Consider the following 24316-nt stretch of genomic DNA (forward strand, 5'->3'; position numbering starts at 1 on the left):
AAATAAACACATTGCACGAAATGTTTTCAATTGCTTAGCATTTTAAAACGTTTGCTATAGCACTTTATCTATAGACTTGTTTATTGATTGAAAAAAAAAATGTTTTCACTAATGATAAAGAAAGAAAGTAAAAACAATCAACTATTCACTCGACTATTATTCAAATGTTAATAAAGAGCAACAGGAATAAACAAAAGTATAAACTACATCTAATTTCTTTTCAGGTGCCTTTCCATTTACTTTCTACATTATTGATAGATACGTTTTCGTCTACTTACACGCATAATTTCCTTTTTATTGGAAACATTTATTTTTATAATTAACTACATATATGGCTTCTATTACTTTAACTTACATTTTGAGGAGGCTGGGTGGTGAAGAATGTACCTTAAGATTAACTTTAAACTTTGACATATGACAATATTGGCCATAAACTAAAATTTAATTAAGTAAAAATCCAAATATTTTGCCTTAGAATCTGAGTTTTTCTTTTTTTCAGAGCTCTTTTTCACAAGGAGTTAATATTACCTAAAATAGCACCGATCATCCAGTTATCATAGACAGGCAAATTGAATTCAATAGAGTGACCTCCGTTCATGTATATTTGCGAAGAAAATAACAATAGTATCAAACATTCAAGTGTAATTTGGTATTATTATTATTCTTTCATGAGAAAAACGAATACCTGATTGATGCGTCGATAATCCGTTAGTAACCTACCTGGTAAAGGGTTTTAACGAATTATTATATGCGCGTAAATTATGCGCATACGGTTACCCGTAAAATTAAATCGCGCCATTCCTAAAGAAATAATGTCAATAAATAATCTTAAAAAATCAATAAAGTTTTCCTTACAATTAAGACATTCAATATAATGAAATAAATTGTGTCTGTTTGGGACGGTTACAATTGAAATTGACAACCCTTGATAACCATTGTCAACCCCCGCTTTGTGTCCGTTGACAGTGGTTGTCTCGGGAATGTTGCAACTGTTATCCTCCGTAATATAACACGGAAAGTAATGTGAAACAAATATAAATCTAAAACAGTATATTCTTAGTTCCCTGAACTCATAATTTTTTTTAAGTTCAACAAAAATCGCATAATGCTGATCTTATCAATATGCCCCTTTTCATAACAATCTGCAAACGCCTGTAACAATTTGTGCATATATCATAGCATACATTTTTTAAATCTCTGGTGTTACACCGATGCTACATTTGTATATATATTAGTAGTTTAAGTTTGAATCCATTGAACAGATATGAAAATTCAATATGTTATACACTGTTTTTCAATAGATGTCATTTTAAAACATCAAACTTTCTTCATATTTAAGAACCAGTAGTAGAACTATAATATCCTTTATAAATGATCTTCAGTTCATCTGCCGGCCGTTGTTTCTAAACTCATTGTTTGTTATACAATTAACCACCTCATCGTTCCCTGCATTTTGAAACTCAAAACTCCCGCCTTCAAGGAATTAAGCGCTTAAGAAACCTTGATCTGCCAACCATTGTTTGACGATGTGGTAGTTCTGGTCCATCCAGTTGATGTTCCCCAATGTCTTTTCTATGGCTTGCTGGAACGCACGGGTTCCTGAACCCATATTTGGATGGAGCTTTACGAAGTCTTCTAACTGTATTCAGAAAACAAGGCAACATAAATGATAAAGGAAAGAAATCAACTTTATAAATTTTTGATAATTTGTATGAATTATGTTTGATTTGGTACGTACTGGAGAATAATAGGAGTCAATAAGTCTACATATCATTATTACCTTGAACATGATTTTGACAAATGCACGATTAAATGTTATTTATACATATGCAACGGTACATAAGACATATTAACAGTCGTTGATAGAACAAAACAATCATATACCTGTTTGTATATTGTAACTACATGCTGAACATGTATCAGTGACATGCGAACTGTATGCAATACTTTTCTTTTAAGAAGGATGGGGGAGGGGCTTCTTTTATACTTTATATGGAGCTTTTCTTTAAAGGAGATTAAAATTGTCTAAAAATTTCTATGACCATCGAATCCTCTTAAAACTGTCCCATTTCTATCTAATCACACTTACATGTAGTGGTAGAAAATTGACCTCATAACCACCTCCTCATGAAATACATTTCCCTTCTAAATTCATCATGACAAATTTACTTTCAATTCATTATTTTTCTTTTAAAAAATGATTTTTTAAGTGGTAAGTATTGCAAAGTACTGTGTGTTCAAGTCGACATTATGAAAATAAATCAAAAAATAAGAATACCTGTTTGAGCTCAAAATTTGTGTTAAAAGGGGCGGTTACTCCAGAAATCAAGCGAGTAAAGGCGAAAAAGGATGATCCAAATCTGAAACGAAGCATCGGGTGAAACAAGTACACCATGCAGCAGTTCGTGCACAAACAAATAACAAAACATTGAGAGGACAACATAGTTCGGTGGCGATTTATTTGTTTTGGTAAATTGTTTGTATCAATTGAATATCGTCATAGCTCAGTGGTTAAAGTATCTGGCCTTAGAACCGCGGATCATGAGTTTGAATCCCCTTGGGGTTTTGTTCACATTAACTGAACTAAATTGTTTTAAATATATTTTTTTCTATCAAAATATGGACACTTTTTTGGCCGGTTTAGCTTACATACTTCTTATCCGTAATGCTAACAAGTAATTTTCTGCTGATTTGCAAAATATTTTTTGGTGTAGTGATCTACCTTAAAACATTCTCAAGACGGCTCAAATCAAAATAAATGTTTTGTTTGTTTTATAAAACATTTGACTGAATACAGTGTATGCCAATGCCATGATCATAATCATCGGACACATCTTGTTTTCAAGAATCAGTTTTCCGTTGTTCCGTTGTTCTGTCATTTGAGTAATGGGGTTTGTATATCTAAACTTTAAAAAACTGTTTAACGAATTGGATAGCACCTTAAAACAGTGTTTATGCATAATTTAGGCATCCAAATATATAGTACACATATATGTAATTTAAGGTAGGTTCTTAGATGCATGCAGCAGCGGGACATTATTTTTGTTCTTATGTATCTTCTTATGTATCAATGACGAGACATTTTACAAACATACACGTTCAATATGCAATATACATCATCATTTATGCATTCTTAATAAATTGCATATATAATTTATGTCTAGGTCCAATGAAAAAAGAAAGAGCATCTAATCGGTTTTTTTACTTTAAGTAAGGGAAATTGAGCCATTTTGAACTCTTTGAAAACTAAAAAATAAATGAAATATTACTTGTCTAATAGATAATCAAACTGAACATTATATGTAGCATCGACATGCGAAATAATTAACCGGGGTGTATTGAGCTGTTAGCATGGTAACAAGTGCTGTAGATGCAATGTGCTTCGAAATTTATTAAAAATTAGTTTTGAAATTTTGATAGGCTCAATATTGGCCCACATGCGCATGCGCGTCATATTGACGTGCAAAATACCTGCTTCAGTTCAAATCTGGTGTTAAATTTAGTTAAAATTCCAGACACAAGACGCGCGAACTTATACAACACACTCCCTTGTCTGAAAAATAAATTTGTTTTGGTCGTGAAATGGGATAACCAAAAACAGTTCTATATTTTCTTTTAATATGTCAGATAAGTCCTATCTTATCTGTTGAAAAAAAATAAAACCCAGAGAATGAGCCCCTAATGCTGCCCATTTTTAATAAACTGTGTATGCTTACGCATCTTAAATTGTTATTAAGATTTTTATATTGTGGTTTCATTAATTCCTAGGCTCCATTTTTGTGTATTCAATGAAAATCTGAGTTTCAATGTTAGTTTATAGAAAATGTGTGTACAAGTGCAATGATCATTTCAATACAGTCATTAATGAAATTACATTATGCTCAAAAGTTGATTGATCGACGCAAATTTGTTTAAAATGATTTCATAGCAGATTTACAAATCGACATAAAAAAAATGTCGAACGTAATTTCTGGATACACTTACTCTCTCATGAGTCTCTCCCAGTTCTCGCGGACGAAGTCCCACGTGAGTCCACGCCCGATCTCATTCTCCGAGATGTAGACTATGACGTTAGTGGCATCCTGTTTTCGGATTTTAGTTGGATCTATTGAATACTGTAAATATCTGTAATTTGATTTTTAAAAAAAAATACAATGTTAAAATATAACGTCATATTACATATTTTCCACACATCGGATAACGTGATTAAAAATGTAAATTAAAATTAAAACATGATAATTTTTGTTGATTTTATTCTGATAAAATGAAAAGTATGCCTATATGGAAAATATATGTAAAACCATATATGTGTGTAATCTTTCAGTTCCGACTATTTTTCTTTATAATCTTCACCTTAACAATAAATACAGGTAACTGGCTCTAAGGTTTGTCATAAATTAACCAATGATATAAAACCTTTTATAACGCAGTGTTTTCATTTAATGCTTCCTATTTACTATGCCTAACTTGAACTTGCATTTGCACATTTGTAAATACTGTTCAGTTGTATCTCATGTGTTTGGCATTAATATGGTTTAATTCGCTGTAAACAGCGCATGCGCCTACCTTCCTAGTACCCAGACCTTACTGCTACAGGACATGGCTAACATCAGTCTGGACTGCTCCGAGGCTACGTTGGACTGTTTATACATTCTGTAGGCGAAGTCCCATTCCTCGGTACCGCCGTGTCTTATCGCACTGCAATACACAGTCAAACGGACAGACGCACGGATCCTGAAACAGACAAAATAGATGCAGTTTATTACTCAACTAACCACATATAAGCTTATCATTCGAATATTTTTCTCGTCTGGTGGGGGTGTACATAACATTTTAACAGTCAATATGGAACTCCAAAACAATTAAGTTTTGAAATAGTCCAGATTTCATAATATTTTTTTTAAGTATCAATATGGGCACAGCTTAAAAATAAAAATAGTTCATTATATAGATGGAAATAAAACACAAAACATGATGTGTCAATTTTCAATACCTAAGCAGTATTATTTATACAAAAGATGTTCTCGCACATATAAATGGTTGTTTCAAATCAAATGCGAAGTACGGTGTTATAAATGATATGTGCGACAAATTGTTTTTTTTTTAATATTTTTCTTTATCTATGTTTGTGCAACTGATAAACTTGTAATGGAAATAAATGATAATAATTTCATATAAAACAAAGTGTATTACGGGTTGTTTGACGGGTTGGACATCCATTGTTTGTACAGACGGGAGGCCTCGCTGACACAACTCTCTATCCCATACTTACACGCCTCAGCCGCTATCAGTGTGTTCACATACCTATTAAGAATAAAAGGAAAAAAAACAAAAAAGGATGATTTTCCACTAATTACTAGTACAATATATTTCTTCTATTTTTATTAATGCATCACAAATCTATTTATGCAGTTCATACGCCTAATTTTTTTAGAGGCTGATATTTTCTTTTGACTCATCATTAACAGATAAACAATGGATACTCACGATTCGAGGTGGGTGAAGTTTGAACTGCTGAGAGCAGAAGGAGTGAAAATTCCACTGACTTTGTGTTTCATAAATCTCTTGAATTGAAAAGAAAACATGCATAATTAAGCAACAATTTCGAGTGCTTCTTTACTAAACGTAAATCATTATAATTTGTATAATTTGAAGTAATGTTTAGTTTTTAATTGCAATCAAAATATTAGTATATTTCATTGAAGAATCATCTTATTAAAAAAAAAAAAACTTGCGCTTTGACATAGATAAACATCTATGCGAAATTAAGATATAACAATCCATAAAATTAAAGGAAATTTCCCGTACACCCGGTTCGTTGGTCATAAAATTTGCGAAAACGGGGGACTATGTGTATACTAACATTTCTTTTAATTTTCTTTAGTCATTTTTTTGCAATTTAAAAAGTTTCTTATTGATAGCAAAAAGTACCTGATATAATTTTCGTGTATTAGATTATTTTGCGATGTAAAAGTGATGACGAATAAAGCAAAAATTAGATCATCGCGAAAATTACCGGATATTCGGTAATTACGTACAGAAAACGGTCCGTAAAGTGCTGTCCTTTCAAGCATTGAGTCGACGTAACCTAATTCTCCTAGGGAGGCCTTCCACGGGATAAACTCCTTCTCCTTGTCTAGGTAGTTGACAGTCTTGAGGGCTATTGTCATACTGACATCGCCAGATCTATCCAAAATTATTATTATTGATAAAGACGAGTTCGAAAATAAGTTTATTTCACTAAAATTCATCAGTATTGATAATTGATATTGATGATATAGATAGTTTAATCAATGAAAGATTTGAAATTTAAAAAAAAAATTGCAATTTAAAAATAGCATAATAAAAACCCTAACAACTCAGACACAAAGTCCATAAAAAAGCATAGGATATCGTTTTGGATTATTAAAAAATAAAAACAACCACATACACGGTACAACCATTAAACCATATTAAAAATACATGTTATTTACGATTAAAATAAATATCTAAATTTATAATGTAGAAAAAATTTTAGCTAAGAAATTAGGAAATTTCTGTCTTTCACGTCTTTTGAAGTCGAGAAGAAATTTATACATTGTAACACATATTACTATGTTCATACTTAGCTAGATTCCAAGCATCGTTTATCATCTGTGCCCTATTGGTTGGGTGGATAACCTAAAACAGTATTTAAAATATTATGTTTTTGATGAATACCACTGACACCAAGAGATCTCCAAATTGTGTTTTGTATCCATTTATTTCACTGATATAATATTTTGTTGACATTTTCTAACCGTGTGGTCTTCATTCAGTTGATTGATTAATTTGTTCCAATTCTCGTCACTGTAAGTCACGCGATAATACCCATACTGCCTCACGTTACCAAGGATCCAATCGGATTGTAGAACACTCGCAGATATGACTTCTACAAAATAATATACAGGATTGGATACTACTTTAAATTTATAAATGTAAATAATATATTATATCCTATAAAATTCTCGACTCTTGAATAATAAAACAAGTTTTGAGTCAACCGATAAAAGAGTAAACATTTGTCACTTCATTTTATAACGAATGCACAATACAAAAAAAATCTAAAATCTACTTTACTATTTATGACAAACAATAAATTGATTCTGTTGAATAAAATAAGAATATATAGAAAAGCCTGTACCTTTGTCTGTTTTGTGCATCCAGTGGATATCAGCATCGGTGAGGTCAAAACTTGTGTTGGATTTCGTTGTGTAAGTAAATGGGATCTCCCAGTGATAGCTGTGAAATATGCCAAAAGAAAAATATACATGTTTATAACGTATATTTTGTTTTCCTATGCCTTCTTTTTTCTATCTTTACTTCTCTAATATGTTAAATGCATCCCGGTTTAAAATCAATTTTTCCTTTACTAATATGTGGCTCTCTCTCTCTCTCTCTCTCTCTCTCTCTCTCTCTCTCTCTCTCTCTCTCTCTCTCTCTCCTCACTTGAATGGTGATACATAAGTCAGTGGGTCCACCGCGTGATAGTCCCTCAAGTATCTCTTCTGAGTTATCTGTATGTCACCGTCCGCCATTACGGTCATGTTGACGACAGGGTAGTTCATTTGAAGCGTCCAGGTGTCCATGATCGCTTTCACATTGAGGTTTTTATTCTCTATGGCAGATTGCTAAAATGTATTTGCCTTTTCAATGGTCCAACAAAATCACGTATGTCTATCAATTTTTATCGTTCATATAAACAGAATATGGTTAAAACATATTTAATCGTGTTTTATGCTTTTTGATCAGATGTTTTCAAAAGTATTTAACTTAATCATTGGACAGTTGTGCAGAAATTAAAAAGTTATCTTACATTGCCAAGTGCAAACCAGAGGTCGTCGTGGAAGGCGGCTTTATAAGCCAAGTTCTTCAAATATCTCTGGGAAAAATATTGAAATTTAAGAATTAAGCACATAAATGCTATATTCCACAGGAATCTTTTTTTTTTGTATATTGTGATCTCAACGATTATAAAATTCGTATACAATGATTTGTGTATTCCTTTTCTTTTCACGTGACTTGCAAAACTAGATTTACCTTTAAGCCATTTCTAAATGTTTCTTCTCCAAGGAAAAACCGCATCATTCGAATTATCGATGAACCCTGTTTTACATAAAGGAAACAAAATTATGATGTTTTCGTTGTTTATTATAAAAGCTATGCCAAGGCGATGAAAAATATACTAACCTTTCCGTAGGATATTCTATCAAATATTTCGCTGATTTGGTCCGGATGGTATACGGGTACATAGACCGGATGTGACGTCACTAATCCATCGAAATTAAACACATCTTGAATATCTTCCACGACTATTTGGTCAAACTAAAAGGACAATATCAAAATATTTAATATATGTTGCTAAAACTTTCTTCTCTCAGCGAGGAGGAAATTGTTTTAACTAATTATTCAAAATGATATCTTGGTATGTTATTTGTTTTTAATATAAAATTTGACATTCACAAAGCATACATGTAAGAACAGTTATTTCAATGTTATTCGTTCTTTTATATTTTGGTATAAAATATTTTGGTATAAAATATCAAAATCTATTTGTGTAAAGTAACTCATTTTCCATGTAAAATATTAGTGTTCACTAAACACGCCATTTCTACTTTTAAGTAAGGAGTAGGTTTCTCAGCTAATTGATTTCGAAAGTCTGTCCTAAGTTATTGCTTTTAGCACATTTTGATGATTTTTAATAAAAGATAAACAAACCTAGCTGTCAATGACGTACAATTCTAATCGACAAAAGGGGAACAAAGCTGGATTTCTTCATTGATTTTTCTGTTTCAATCTGAAGAACTTCAAAGAAAAAAATCAAACTTAATTTTTATTTCTGTTTCTATTCATTGTAAAGTACTTGGGACCACTCGCACAACTTTTTAACGTTATCATCCGGGTAACTTTTATGTTTTTGCAATGTCATATCCCCACAGACTTTTTATTTCAAACGGAAGCGGTAGAGGGGGCGTTTTAGAAAACTTTAAGATACATGTAATCTGGATTTGTTTCTCAATCTAATGAATGGATGTAGTTTGGGGGCAAAAGTATTTATTTGTATCGAGATACTACGCAAAACAATGGTGAAAGCAGAACTTGGGACAGAGTATATCAGTATCTGACTTTCTAAAGGTAAAGGAATATTACCATCTTCCAGTCTGGGTGGACGTGATCCACTCCCATATATTCTATGAAGCTGGCGAACCCTTCATTCAGCCAAAGATCGTCCCACCAAGATGGCGTCACCAGATTTCCAAACCACTGGTAAAACAAAGAAGTGATCGGCAGGTGAGAAGAAATTGGCCTACACTGTTACTAAGAAAATCACAGAACTGACAATGCTTTAAAAAGGTTAAGAGGTTTCAAGAATCAAGCGACCAGGTTACAACGGCGAACAATCCTTACACCTTGATATAAATGTAGTTGACATCAATATCCAAGTAACATTCTGAATATAACCTTGAAAATAAAATTATATCTCTTTTCCTTTTAAATGAAAAACAATTATTTTAAAATGGACTGTTATGGAATGCTATTCTCCAACTACTTTTCATCTGAGTACGACTCATATGTTTTATTTGAAATATAAGCAGAATGTAAAAGTATTATATTTGGCCTGTACGTTATTTGGCGAAAAATAATTTTGAACAAGTTGGCGTGGATTTGAATAAGCCTATTTCTGAACGTGACTCCATTTATGCACATTTGAATGACATTTTTACCCACCTGGTGGGCCAGCTCGTGGGAGACCACCACGGCCACCCTCTGTTTGTTGGACTCGGACGACTCCTGGGGATCGTATAACATGGCGGTCTCTCTGTAGGTGATCAGGCCCCAGTTCTCCATGGCTCCGGCTGCAAAGTCCGGCACGGCGATCATATCTGTGGGAGAGTCAGTTAAATATAGCTTGCTGACCTTACAAAAGCTTTCATATTAATTTATTTGAATGAAGAAATTATTCTAGAGGAGTTCATTATTCTGTTGGTTGAATAATAAATAAATGATACAATGAAAGAAACAATGGTCAATATGCAAATACTTTAATATGTATAGGCCAATATAATCACAGTTGAGCTACATGTATATTCCAGTGCAACTACTAATAACCTGAATACAACATTTAAAAAAAAACCACTTAAGGTGGTTCACTACACCTTAAAATACTTTCTCAAATCAGCAGAAAATTACTTGATTATGATAGATATCAAAATGGATAAGAGTATTTAAGTCAAATAGGCAAAAATGTGCAATTTTGGATGAAAAATTACATTTTCGAAAATGTAATGCAGTAAACATGAACAAAAGCTCCAGGCAGATTCTAACTCATAATCTGCGGTTCAGACGCCCAATACTTTAACCACTGAGCTACGACGATATACAACCGAATATAACGATATAAACAGTTTATCAAAACATTTAAATCGCCATCTTGTGACGTAGTGTCTTAAAAAGTAAAAGTCTGGTTGTAGTGTAGTGAGATACCTTAAAGAAAAAAAAACCCTTGGTATATTGTGTATTAGTTGTAACTGAAGGGTTTAAGACGATGACATACCTTGTTTAGGCAGTGGGAATGGTATGCCAAAGTAGTCCTCGAAGTAGGAGAGTATCCGGGTCCCAACAGAGAGGGCGTACTCCGTCTGGCTGACCGCCTCGGGGCGGGCCCAGGCCCGGTACTGTGCAGACGGATAAGGTAAAATCAGTTATTACATGTAACTTACAGGGAGAAGGTAAAATCAGTAAATTTAATATGTAATAACACAGAGAGAGGGATATTATCAGTTGTTATATGAAACTGTGCAGAGGTAGTGGTTAAATCGGTAATGATATGGAATGGAGGCGGGGTAAAATCGGTCATCAGATGTAACGGTACGGAGGGAATGGTAACATGTATTGATTTATGTAATTGTACAGGAAGAGGAGTAAAATAAGTTGTTAAATGAAATTGTACAAATGGAATGGTAAAATCAGTAGTCATGTGCACAACAACTGTGCACGGAGAGAGGCAAAATCTGTTAAATGTTAAATGTAACTTTTATGGGGAAGTGGTAATTCAGTGATTATATGTAATGGTAGAGAGGCGTAAGTAAAATTTGTTATTATATGTAAGGGTACAGAGGGAGGGGTAAAATCAGTCTTTAGCTGTTGTGGTATAAAGGCAGTGGTGAATTTAAAATCAGTCATTAGATGTGATGTAACTAAAATTGGTCATTATAATCTTCATAACCTTTCATTATATATTAATATTGGTAATTATATATAACTCTGGACTAGGAAAGATAGACGTTCCTGTTGGTCAGAATATATTAATTGCAGACGACTCTTACCCTGATACCGTTTGACGTCATATTTTCTTTGTAGTCAAAGTCACAGATGATGAAGGCCAGCAGGTAGGAGGACACAGGCGGCGTGACGTTAAAGCTGTCAGCGATCCAACCATTTCCTCTGCGCATATATTAAAGGGAGGTTATCAAGGGGAACAAAATTATTTTTTTTTAATGAAAAAGATGCTTTGTAAGTGCTGTTTAAAGTCCAAACATGTAGCTGTATGATTTTTTTTTTACAATAAAAATAGCAATTTGATACATATTTATATTGTGTATGTTTATTGAAGAATGAATGCACCAAAAAATGTCGCAAAGACAAATTTGCATCTAGGATTAAATTTGGGTAGATGTATGATTAAAGTATAATTAGCATAATTTAGGTACATAGGAGTGAAGAAAATATACACACATAAGACAAAATAAGAAACACATGGATTATCAACTTCCCTGAAAAGTCAATATATGTATCAGTAGAAGATGATATGCATGTATGAAAGCATAAAAGAAGGTGACAATATATGATATTTTTTGTTGGAATTGCCAAGCATGGGTTGAGGTTTAATGTCTCAAATTGGTTGATGTCGGAAAATTGTTCCAACTGTGTTTAAATAAATCGGTCAACGAGTTGCAAATAGCTTACACATCGATATCATGCTAACTATGATAAAACTATCTCGTCGTTTTGATATTTGAAAAACGAGCAACAGCTTTCTGATCTTTTAGAATTTCAATCTTTATGATTCTGAATGGGTTTTTGTAATTTCTAATAATTTAATTCTGGTTGTAACGCGCTTTTTGATTCACAAGTTTAGACAATTTATTGACTTGACTTTGACTTATTTATGTTCGCTCCTTGGGAAGCATAAGGCCGCCAGTCATTATTACCCCTAAATATTACCCAAAAAACATATTTCTCTTTCACAATATTTTGTCTTGCAGTCAACCTGCGAAGCTCTTGTAAAGAAAACAAAAAGCAAAATGAATATTCTGGGTATTTTCAGGACAGCAGAGAAAATATTGAAGAATCATATAAACTGTTTAAAGCTTATTACTCAGATTGACAGATACATGTAGCTCTATAATAGCTGCCATTTTACCTCTCCTCTGAATGCAAATGCTTCGTATTAAATATTGACGTCATTTGTTCTTTTCGCAACAATGTGACGTCATAAACAGCTTTAATGGCGGGTTCATCAAAACAAGGGAGTACCTTTCTTGCAGACGAAGGAGCTAAAAAGGATACGGCTGCATATCTGAAACAGAAATCAGTTCACATTAATTTGAAGATAACAGCACAATGTAGACTCACCTATCTTTGGAGTTTAATATCGGCATGTTCGACAATGACGTCATTTTGCTTTTTCGTACTAAAGTGACTTTAAATTTTGCTTTGATTGCAGGTTCGTCGAAGCAGGGAAAGGCTTTCCGAAGGTCCGTGGCTTGAAATTGTGTGACAGCTGCGTATCTGTAAAACACGCTCTATGTGTGAAAGGAGAGAGAGACATAGAGAGCACATTGTGAAAAAATTAATAAACATTAGGATAAGACGTAACGATGTGGATTAATGATGTCCTTATCCTAATGTTCATCGAAAGATACAAGGAATTTGAAGAAATTAAAAGTTGCACATAAAGAATGAAAGTATGGTGGCATATCTCTGCCCCTTGTTTGCAAGTTATTTTTCTATCAAATATGTCGACATGCAAGATAAATATGTTGACATGCAAGATAATTATGTCAACATGCAACATATCTACATTGACATGCCAGAAAATTGCAATCAAATGAGAATTATAAAAAATCCCCCAAAATCTCAAATATTGCCCACATGAGACATCCAATTGCAAGATGCTAGATGCTACTTATTTATATCGAAATACAACTATGTGTGTTAACATAAATAATGCATTTCGACATATTTGATAGAAAAACAACTTGCATACAAGGGGCAGAGATATGCCACCATATGAAAGTGTATATATCACGAAATAGAAGATGAAGATGATGATGTCACTACCAATAGTGATAACGTCATGACGGTTAGATTATGTTAGAGATATATAGTTTTAAAAATTTGAAAAAAAGGCAACGATGGCATATGGGAAAAATATAAAAAACAGGAGAAAGAAATCACAAGGACAGTGGCTCCATCACTCGGTCACTTGGACTCGGTCAAATAATATTAGCTAAAAATTCAAACAAGTGTATCCTCCATATAATTTAATCACTTACATACACAATGATGAAAGCTTTGCACAATGTAGTTATCCTTCTTGTAATTATAAGTAAATGGCTACTGTATGTAGTTTCATGCAAACACGTGAATTGTCTTTCTTTTTTTTAATGCATACATTGTAGAACGTGTATAGAAACTGACCATATAATGATTAATTCTAATTTCATTTAAAAAATCAAATGTTAACTCACTTTTTTCACTTATACCAGATATATACAGTTTACTATAACGATAACTTGATTCCAAGGGTCGGATCAGGCCCTGGCGCCATAAAACTTAGACGAGCTTACTTTTGATCTAAGTCTTACTTTTACAAAAGGAATACCGGTATATAGTGGAAAAGTGAGACCTAGATCAAAAGTGAGCTTGTCTAAGTTTTATGGCCCCGGGGCCAGGTCGAGATCAACAGATCAAACGAGACGATGATTTGATGATTAGATGACATTTTTAAAATCAATTGTATGACGTTTTCTAATACAGCTAAAATAAAGCCGTTATTTGATGTGTACTTCGTCTGTGTGGTACGGAATCAGAAACCCGCAGTGTGAAATCCGGTAAATCGGATCACACTCTGTAAAACTGACAGTATCAAGAAAGGAAAATTGATGAACATTACTATATCATAAAAAATGGAATTTGAGGTTCAATATAACATATTTATCACATGTTTATCTCAATAAACGGTTAATATCACTCATGAGATACATTTTTGATATTGCACTGTGTATTATTACGCCATCCGACGTCATAGTTAAACATTGCGTATGTTTAGGCGGTTGATTGACGTGGCAAGAGAAAGTACCAAAATAATTTTGTTAAAAAGTGTACAGTTGTACATAAGAAGCATTCAAGGCTCTTTTATTTTTTTTCTTTCATTAATTGATAAAAATATGTTCGAAAATGAAATGTTAACGCGTTTTTGGTTAAAACTTAAGGAACCTTTTTACATGCGTAAAGTTGTTGACGTCTTGCAGTAAATGTGTTGAGCGACTCGCAATCATATTTTTAAGGCAAAGATTAAGGTTTAACAAAAGACGTGGTAAGACATATATGATAAAAAGAATCTCCTATGATTTGCGATGGTATTTGCTTTTTGTCCAACGAGTTGTGTGTTTTCTATCCCCGAGCCTTTGTTACAATATACATACATGTATGGTCATATATTAACCATAATGAATTTGGCTTTTTTTTTTACTATCCTACTACTTCGCCATATGTTATCTTCTGTCTGTTTTATATTAATATATTTACATTTTCCAGTGTCTTTGCCTGTGATAACACTACGTATCGATTTTGTACAATATAACCCATAACTTCAAATGAAGCCAAATTGAGGCGCCCGCGTTTTTGCTTATAATTTATATTTAAAAATTTAATCCTACGATGGTTTAAAATTATATAAATATAAGTAATACGGTGAAAGGAATTCTGCTTTGAATATTATAATGTGATAATTTTGGTAGGGCGTGAACCAATCTATCATAAAGCCCTTCGGGCTTTATTGGATTTGATCACGCCCCGACCGAAATTATCACTGCATAATACTCAAAGAATGATTCCTTATTCCTTATTTAGCTACAATGAATAGCTGCTCAAATTTTGAAATAAAATTAAGATCCTATTAAGTACCATTTTTCACATGATGATAATTTTCCACATGCATGATTTTGATTAATGCAACATGGGCAAGGAATGAATAATGATTTATACGTACATAGTCTTGTTATTTCTCTGGTAAGAACTCAGGTACAGTCCATGCAGGTCATCCTTCAGCGGACCTATAAATGCAAGGTCAAGGTCATAGTAATGACCTTGCTGCAGCGGTACGTTAGTAAAGATAATCAGGAATTGGCGCTTCGTGTCGAACTCGTGACTACGGTAATGTACGCTGTGTGACGAATCAGCCGATGTAACCCGGATTTCCTCTGTCAGGTTGAGTTGGTTGCTATGAAGCGTGATGTTGTTTGTTGGCTGGTGACATTTGAGCCGGATGCGGACAGTACCGTTAAAAGTGAACTCTTCCGGGGGTCCGTCATACAGGTTTGGTTGTAGTTCCACGGTGTACAGTTCCGGAAGTACGGAGCGAGGGAGGCGGACATCTTGTAAAATGGACGTCGGCGCAGGCGTAGTGGATGGAATGGTTGTAGTAGTCTTTCTACAGGCGTTACCTAGAGTCAGCAATGGAATAGAAGTAATTAGTCAATTATAAATTGGGACCTCTAGGCTTTATCATAACGAACGCGTATATAATGGCTTTACAACGATGATACACATATATATCATGCTAATAGATATCAGTGAATATAAATATAAGCATTGCATGGTTTTGGATTTTTTTTTGTGGTTGTCGTCGGTCCTATTACACACCAAGGCGGTGCAGACAAATCATCACACCGCGCTAACACACGGTATTCAATTTGTCTGCACCGCTTGGTATGTTATAGGACCGACGACATCCAAAATTCCCTTACTTTAACGACTGCCCAGTTTGAAATAAAAAGTAAAATGATGATAGAATAAAATGTATTTTACTTATACATTAAATATTTCTTTCTTTTTTTTATTTCATGTTAACCTTCTGAACAGTTTGAAGTACTTATAATTACACGTTCAATATCTATGAAAAGAAGATGTGGCAATAGGGAATTTAAAGAATAGCGATAAATACATGTGACGAATCAGATTTACAGCTAGGGCGGGTTTGTTGTTTTGTACATTATATTCGTTACAAAATCTTTGTATACGTTTCTGATGTATTACCATTATTTTTGGTCTCTGGTGTTGCTTGTTAAAAAATAAAAACCTTCTGCAAGCATGATTAAATTTTGGACAGACCTGTGATATATTTTACTTCGAAAGTAATGCCGCATCAGAGGCAACGTTTAAATCTAAGGTCGGTGAAATTATTTGTGTTCCGCATGCATGATTAAATGCTTGGATAGAAGTTGAAGACATTGACTCTCAAAAATCGTTAAACCACTTTCCTTAGTTCTCTCTTTTCTTTTTTTTTTTTTTTTTCTCATTCACTTTAACCAGAAGAGAAATTCTGACAGAAGAATGTGTGATATATATTGTATTATGATAACGGCGATAGGCTAAATTTTCGTTTGACTTGCTTATCACAAAACTCTCATAATTCGTAACATCTGGAAAACACCTCCCTCCTTAATATCATCTTTAATAATAGATTGTGTAAAGAATGAATGCGAATTTGATGCCGTTTTCTCTGCATGAAATCTGATTCTTCAGAGCTCTTATGTTATTGTTTGGAATGCAGGGTTGTGTAAAAGAGGTTACAAGCAACGCCGCCCTTTGATTTTTCATTCACTAGTTTTACCCAGTTCCCTGCGGCGCGTTCAAGATTTCATCGTTTTTAATGGCATAAATGATATTAGTTTATGGGGTTTTCAATAAATTTACGGGAGGGGGAAAACTTTCTGACATTAAATAAAATATAAAAAACTGTTAGATGCTTAAGAATGATAATTATTTTCTTCGCATAATATGAAAACAATAACTTATGTCTTTATGTCAAGGCAAAGTGCACACTCAACAAAAAATATCATATTTGACTGAATTTGCGAGAGTGTTAATATAAAAGATATAAAAACGATATCAGACATTCAAACTGATCAATTTATGAGAATTCCTATTTTACAAGACGTTTATGTCAAACTATCTCAGATATTTTAAAACTTCCAACTGTTATAAAAATGTGTTTGAACAAATTTGGTTTAGGTTGAATTATTTGTTTGAATAACTTACACATCTGTGTCTTTGTCTAATACAAACTATGAGTGTGTCTAGTTTTGTGATTTCATTTTTCAGTACCAAATCAATATTTTGGTATTGCTCATTTAAAATATAAGATTTGATAAAATTACAAATGAAAATTGCAAAATGTGTGAAGTTGTCTTCGTGAATTCATCAATTACAGACAAATTGAAATTATCCACTTTGATATCATTTGCACGTTTTAAATGATATCGCCGCCCTTTAACTTATTAAGGGTTTAAGGTGTGTTTAGCTGAATATTATACAGTTATTTAATGTTTGAGCAGTCGATAGATCCGAATATTTTTCCCGAGGTGCAGGGAACAGCTCAGTATGATCTATAGCCCGAGGCCAACGGCCAACGGACTCGGGCAATATATAATACTAAGCTGTTCACTGCACCAATGGAAAAATTCGGGTCTATTGACAGTTCAGGCATAAAATAATTGTTTTATTACCTAATTCCGTTTCTAGTATTTTAAGTTCACAATTATAGATTACAGAAGTTTTTCATACCATTATCCATTAAGGTCATTGTAATCAATACCAAGATGACCTAGGGATAAATTTTAAGAACAATAGTAAAATAAACATAATAAAGTTATTTTTTAATATTGTAGCAATTTCACTTTTTCTAAAATACGTCACCGGTCCAGTAGATCGCAGTCTATTGACCGGTGGTCCAAGAGATCAAATTCTATTGACCGGCGGTCTAAGAGATCGTAGTCTATTGACCGGCAATCAATAGATCACTTTCAAACCTGAATACACATACAAATTAGGCGAAAATATTTAATATGTAATAAAACAAAAAAAATCCTTTAGTTAATTAGGTAGTAAAATCTATTATTACCTAAGTAACATGTTGGCTTGGTAGGTCGTTAGATCGACTTTTTAATGCAATGGGGCAGACACTACTGACTTCCGACTTTACCTTTATATACTTATTGTTTGGTCTTCTGACTATCTCACTCACAAATAATATATATTATTTACATACATCAAATATCCACCCTATATCAATAAGCGAACACTTTAGGTGTATTATCATCACCGCGTAATAACGCTAATACTATTATTTTAACCCTATGCAAGCTGTCTCTAGTTCTCCTGCATTTTTATGTACAACACGGCACGTGTAAGATTTCGCGCGTGCTGCATCGTAGGAATACTGCATCTGATAATTCTGTTTCCATGTCTTATCTTGATCAGATATCAACTGGCATCGCATTGCATTCTATGTTTGTGAATGTTTTCTTTTTTCACTATAACAACGAGTATATCCAATTGCTCTTTAAAATAAGTTCGAAAAAGACCTGAATTGTAAACTGTTGTAAGTATAGTTATTTTAAACGAGGAAATAAGAACAGTCCTACATAAAAATCACCTACCACAGGAGAAAGTGCAATTTAAGATTTGTACGTCAAAAAATCGATTCTGAGAATTGGAGGGTGGCAATGATGTTTAAATTCTTTAATGGCGGAACGAGGTGTTGGCGTGAACAAAAATCTGTGCTACGAGTTAAACCACTTTTCGGTCATAAAGCTCTTAATTGAAATAAAGTACATTTTATTAGCATGCTTTGGATGAAAAAAAATATTTGTGAATATTTCTTGTTTTAAATAATATAACGAACAGTACTTACAATCAACCGATTCCAAAATCGAAATAATCATCAACAGAAAGTTTTTCAGAGACGCCATGTTGATGATCATATGAAGACTATATACAACAGACTCTATTCATACTAGACTAGACTTCACTTAATAATTATAATTGGACTTTGTACAGTCAAAAATAAAACTGCAGGCGTTAAGGAGACAAACCATCAATTAAACCATCAACACATGCATTGCATAGATTTAGATTTGGAAACTTTTACAACTTCATTTATTTCGGGACTTGTATTAAAATGACACCTTTTTTGTTAATTATGATAGCATTTATAAAATTCCCCTTTATAAACGATTATCATAGCTATATGGTTCTTAATTTCTACATTTTTAAATCACTGTTCAAAGAAAACAGACGTTTCTTTGATACTTTTTGTGCGTGTCGTGCACAAAACAAAATGTCATTAGTTGTTAATGTTGGCCCTAGGTTTATACACGTAATATTTTCAACTATTAAATCTGGAAAGTTATATTGTATTTTCTATGCATAGATGTGTAAGTTTGCAGTGGTTTTATAGTGTTTAAAGCACATACATGTATTTGCCATCATAATTTATCTACATCTTTTATCTAGCAAAACATTGAAAATAATTTAAATTCGACAATTTCGCTTTTTTTTAACTCAGATTCCACTTTTTTTTTTGATACCTAACAATTATACACATTTCTATTTCATTATGAAACACATTGATGCAGTAAAAGAAATAAATGTGTATTTATTTAAACGTTTTAGAATAAGGTGCTTTTGGGGCTTAAAAAGTATATAGGTCATTGACCTTTGTGGGAAAGGTCACCTTAACAATTGCACAGAGAGAGAGAGAGAGAGAGAGAGAGAGAGAGAGAGAGAGAGAGAGAGATTACTAGGTAAGAATGAAGAATATCTTATTAATAAATGATAAATTATAAAAATATTTTCACTATCTCTGAATCGTTAAAATGATGAAGTGTCTAGGTATCTGTAAAAATCCGAATAGAGATTACCGATTAAAAAACAGGAAACTTTATCACAGTTGACACAAACGCATCACTGTATTTTGCTTCAATTTCACCGTGGAAAATTTTATCGAGAGGCCAACGATCTATATATTGATATGATGTTTAAATTCATTATTATTCTTACCAGTTGTGTCTCGGAGGCGAACTTCTGCATTCATGTTCATTTTATCACAACGGTAATCATTTTATCATAGAAATCTCAACTGAAATCTCAGAACTGCAATAACGAAGTATAAGTCTATTTCAGCCTGACTTATTAATCTAACCTATCTATAAATCATATAGGAATTGACAAGAACCGTACAGGGGGAAAACATGAAATAGCTTCATTTCTTTGCTTACAGAAAGCAGATCACACGCCTATATAAAAGTACACTGCATTACAATATATATATATATATATATATATATATATATATATATATATATATATATATATATATATATATATATATATATATATATATATATATATATATATATATATTGAAAAATAATTCAAAATCAAACAGCAAATGTTTCAATTAGTAAAATTAATAATCTTTCTTTAGAAAGATTTGGCAAGTAGATTTAATTACAGTGTTGATGGTTTAAGCAGAAACAAGAAATGGAATGAACAGTAATTTAAGAGCAAGGTAGCGACAGTGATTACACCTATGTGCATTATGGCCACTGATTGATGAGGTTTGAAGGTTGTACGCACACATATTGCTTATTCTGACAAATATTTTTAAAAAAGTGAATGGGAATAATTAGTTTTACCTCGCAGACTGTTAGCGTCTAAAGTACATGACTGCATCTAAATGTTGTGCGAGGATTGAATTGATTGGGGAAAAACCATCATTACAATAAATTGAAAAAAAAGAAGAAAATTTAAATAATTCAGACGTCATATTATTTAACAAAAATCCGGTTTGCTGAAGATATTAGGAGAAACTCATTAATTTCATTTTATCAGATGTCCGCAAACTATTAGAACAAAAATTGCCGGGGAAAATCCCCGTATATACATGCATACTGTTAAATTTAAGACGGATAACAGAATATATATTATCATATCCGAAATATGCCAGTCGTAATATTCAATCGCTTCCCTCCTTGCGATGCCTTTACTACCTGTAGTAAATTATTCTTATCACCTATTGATTTATATATTGCGTTGTAAAGTCTTAAGCTTCTAGCAAGTACCTTAGAAGATCACTTTACAAGCTTTCTCTATTTGCGTGTTTCATTTGTAAAGTTCAGATAAACGCAGTTTGTGAATTTTTAACTAGGATACTTTTTTTTTAATTTTCAGGATTTCTGTATTTTGAATCTTTTCTGATAAGAAGAAATAGAATGCAAGATGAATGTTAACCCTACTCCCCCCCCCCCCCCCCAAAAAAAAAATAGAACGGAAGATGAATCTTACCCCCCCCCCCCTTCCAACACACACACACATACACCTCACGTGGTAATAAATTGATCAAGGTAAAAGATTAAATTTTTAAGACCGTATAAATGCACGATCACAAACGCTTTACATATATACATGTATAGGAATGTGTACAAAGGCATTTACTTATTTAACAATTTAAATAACTTTTTAAGAAAGAAAAACATATTTATACTGAACACTCGCTTTATAATACTTTTTGATATGTACGCTACTTTATCTGTTTTAGACAGTAGTTATATACAAATACCCTGTACCTAGATTCGACATTTGAATATTTCGTAGTGTGATGCATTCATACTTCCATGAATCTTCATTGTTAATTGTCAAAAATTTCGTCCACACAATTTCATTGATTTTATTATTTAAAAAAAAATATTTTTTAAAACAACAATTGAAATGGTTTGATGTAGATGACACTTCTCTTTGCGAAAATCAAGAATAAAAGGGCGAAAAGTAACGATGTTTTTCTTATTGTATTTCAAATACTTTGCCAAAGTGCAAATGTGTCTATTAAGATTTGTTTTATGTTTGAGTATGCAAACACTATCAGCCCTTAATTCTTAGAAATAAGACGAAGTTTGCATTGCATCAACTGAATACAACAAAGGACTAAGAATCAGAGAAATTAATTCGATATGACACATTTATGGGGCAGAAAATTAGAAGCATCGCGAGCTGGTAAGGATCTGGATTATATAACAAGTTCCCCAGAGAGAGAGAGAGAGAGAGAGAGAGAGAGAGAGAGAGAGAGAGAGAGAGAGAGAGAGAGAGAGAGTGTTAAGGAAAAGTTGACTTTAAACCATGGATTCTTTTACCATATGAGAGGGATAAAGATAGAAAAAAGAGGGATAGAAAAAAGGAAAAAGGAAGATGGAGAGAAGAAGATAGATGCACTTGCACCTAAGGGAGTTTTGTTGAAAACAAGAACTAATTTGCCCCCGGTGTATCGACTAGTAGGAGGGAAAGATGTGTATCAAATTAAGTGCTATTTGTGTACGGTTGTATTCAAATGAACAACCTCGCGTAAATGCCTCATTAAAGTTGCTTTTAATTGTAGGTATAACAAAAATATACGGTCGGAAACTGTAAACAATTTCATAACATTGCAATGAGGTGAAAATCAGAGAGAGAGAGAGAGAGAGAGAGAGAGAGAGGAGAGAGAGAGAGAGAATGAATGAATGAATGAATGAATGAATGAAAACACTTACATATGCTTGTGTCTCCATCATCTATGACTTCCTTGCATTTATCAATTAATCCCGCATTAGAACTGTCGGTATCGGCGGGGACATCGGAGCAGGTTGTCCCCTTTCCGGCAAAGTACACCAGAAGTCCTACGCCGATGACCAAGCAGACGACAAGACAGAGAATCAGGACGCCCACGAATATTGAAATAAAACAGCCCTTCTTCCCACTACCCGGTGTTAGTTCTGCCTCGCTGTTGTACTTCGCCATGTCTGAGAAATCAAACGATTCCGCTTTGCCCATAGCGAAAGTTTTATCCGATTGTGCCAAATTGTTCCGTTTCCGATCCGAGCTTACTCAACAGGGGCTAAAAGGGTTTCGTGGTGGGGGTTTCAAAATGGACGCGACATTGATTTACATAAGGTCTTGAGATTTTGATTTCTTCACTATCTAAGTTTTATTAACACGACTGCGAATGTCTTTTAAAATGATAGATTTCATGAATAATCCAACAGTGAAAAAACTATATCAGAAATGTTGAAATTACAGCACAGTTTTACAACGCGAGCATCGTAATCCCAATACATCAAAGTGAATTCAGGTCTTTTTCACTTTAAACACCTTTTAAAAAGTTCTTTTAAAGACTATCTAACTGAGAAAATTCACACAAACGTTGTCTAGTGAATGCACTGAATTGTAGCTTATGTTAATTAGTAACCTTTACCTGTTGTTAAATAGATGTATATTTCCAAATGTCAAGGTATACACAATCAGGTGATTTTATTACCTATGGGGATTACCTACTATATATTCAAGTTCAAATCAAGTTGCAGAAGTTACCTGTGAACCTTGAGTTTTGATCTTAAGGAGCTGTATCTAGTACTTTCACCTGTATTTATAGATAGAATATCGATTGATTTATCAATTGATTTATTATTGATGTTCTAAGATAGGCCGTAATTATATGTATTAATGTAAAATGCCGCAATAATTTTTTAGCTCCATCTAAATCAATCATTCCATTCATATATATTATGTGAGCTATAAATTTTTAAAAAGTGTGAAAGAAGTATTAAAAGTAATAGAAATAAAACATCTGTGAATCTATTTAATAAATTAGTGTAAAGATTTTTAGATGGAAAATTAATATAAATGGACAGATGAATTGATTGATGCACACACTGTGCAATTTCAGGGTTTTTATTTCGAAAGAACTTTTTTTTAAAGAAAAAATCATGACCTAATTTAAACGAATACTCACGCCTTTAAACCGATCTATTTCTCTCTGACTTAAACCGCCGTACGTGTAGAAACAAGAGACTATCTTTGCAGACAGTCGACATGACGTGCATGTTGGCTCTGTATTTACGAGATTGATTTGCCGTTTTGTTTTTAGAGCTCGTAAATCATTCATCTCTCTGCAATTGGCGAAGATTTTTTTTTTCATTTTTTTTTAACCCATAAAGTTTGAAAATCTTGATAAGGGCGGGTAATTCCTCATTCAGCCTATTGCAAGCATCACAACATTTTGATATCCTAGGCATATGCGGATCCAGAACTTTTTTTTTTAACTCGATCGCAGAGACCCAATGGATAATTTTTTGTTTGCCAGGAAAGGAGGTAAGGTCCAAGGCCTATTTTCAGCATATCTTTAATGGGCAAGTGAATT

The 24316-nt window shown here is 33.1% G+C and overlaps 1 protein-coding gene across 4 annotated transcripts; it reads right to left on the reverse strand.

Moving 5' to 3' along the window:
• Nucleotides 1–91: 91 nt before the first annotated feature.
• Nucleotides 92–23372, reverse strand: LOC128172568 (aminopeptidase Ey-like). Of its 4 annotated transcripts, none has more exons than XM_052838347.1 (21): nt 22671–23369; nt 15296–15749; nt 12443–12598; nt 11346–11463; nt 10574–10694; nt 9748–9902; nt 9169–9282; nt 8209–8343; nt 8059–8124; nt 7835–7900; nt 7468–7649; nt 7163–7260; nt 6780–6910; nt 6605–6660; nt 6039–6186; nt 5488–5564; nt 5194–5304; nt 4567–4734; nt 3985–4125; nt 2279–2360; nt 92–1639 (listed from the first exon to the last, which is right to left on the reverse strand). In XM_052838347.1, exons 1-21 carry the CDS (start codon nt 22948–22950, stop codon nt 1484–1486), a joined length of 3015 nt encoding a protein of 1004 aa, XP_052694307.1. In that variant the 5' UTR covers nt 22951–23369; the 3' UTR covers nt 92–1483. The 4 variants fall into 4 exon arrangements, with proteins under 4 accessions (XP_052694307.1, XP_052694308.1, XP_052694305.1 ...); XM_052838348.1 differs by lacking the exons at nt 2279–2360; nt 12443–12598 and adding exons at nt 3472–3553; nt 12655–12810; XM_052838345.1 differs by lacking the exon at nt 12443–12598 and adding an exon at nt 12655–12810 and having other exon boundaries at nt 22671–23364.
• Between the last annotated feature and the right edge of the window lie 944 nt (nt 23373–24316).

Source organism: Crassostrea angulata, chromosome 2 (genome assembly GCF_025612915.1).
Source record: "Crassostrea angulata isolate pt1a10 chromosome 2, ASM2561291v2, whole genome shotgun sequence".
NCBI classification, from domain to species: domain Eukaryota; kingdom Metazoa; phylum Mollusca; class Bivalvia; order Ostreida; family Ostreidae; genus Magallana; species Magallana angulata.

Excerpts from the sequence above, each read along its gene's own strand:
- LOC128172568 (XM_052838347.1), bottom strand. The coding sequence starts at position 22,950 with ATGGGCAAAGCGGAATCGTTTGATTTCTCAGACATGGCGAAGTACAAC. Across the intron at positions 7,901-8,058 it reads CATTTAGAAATGGCTTAAAG|AGATATTTGAAGAACTTGGC; the intron begins GTAAATCTAGTT and ends TATTTTTCCCAG. Across the intron at positions 5,565-6,038 it reads CACTTTACGGACCGTTTTCT|AGATTTATGAAACACAAAGT; the intron begins GTACGTAATTAC and ends TTTCAATTCAAG.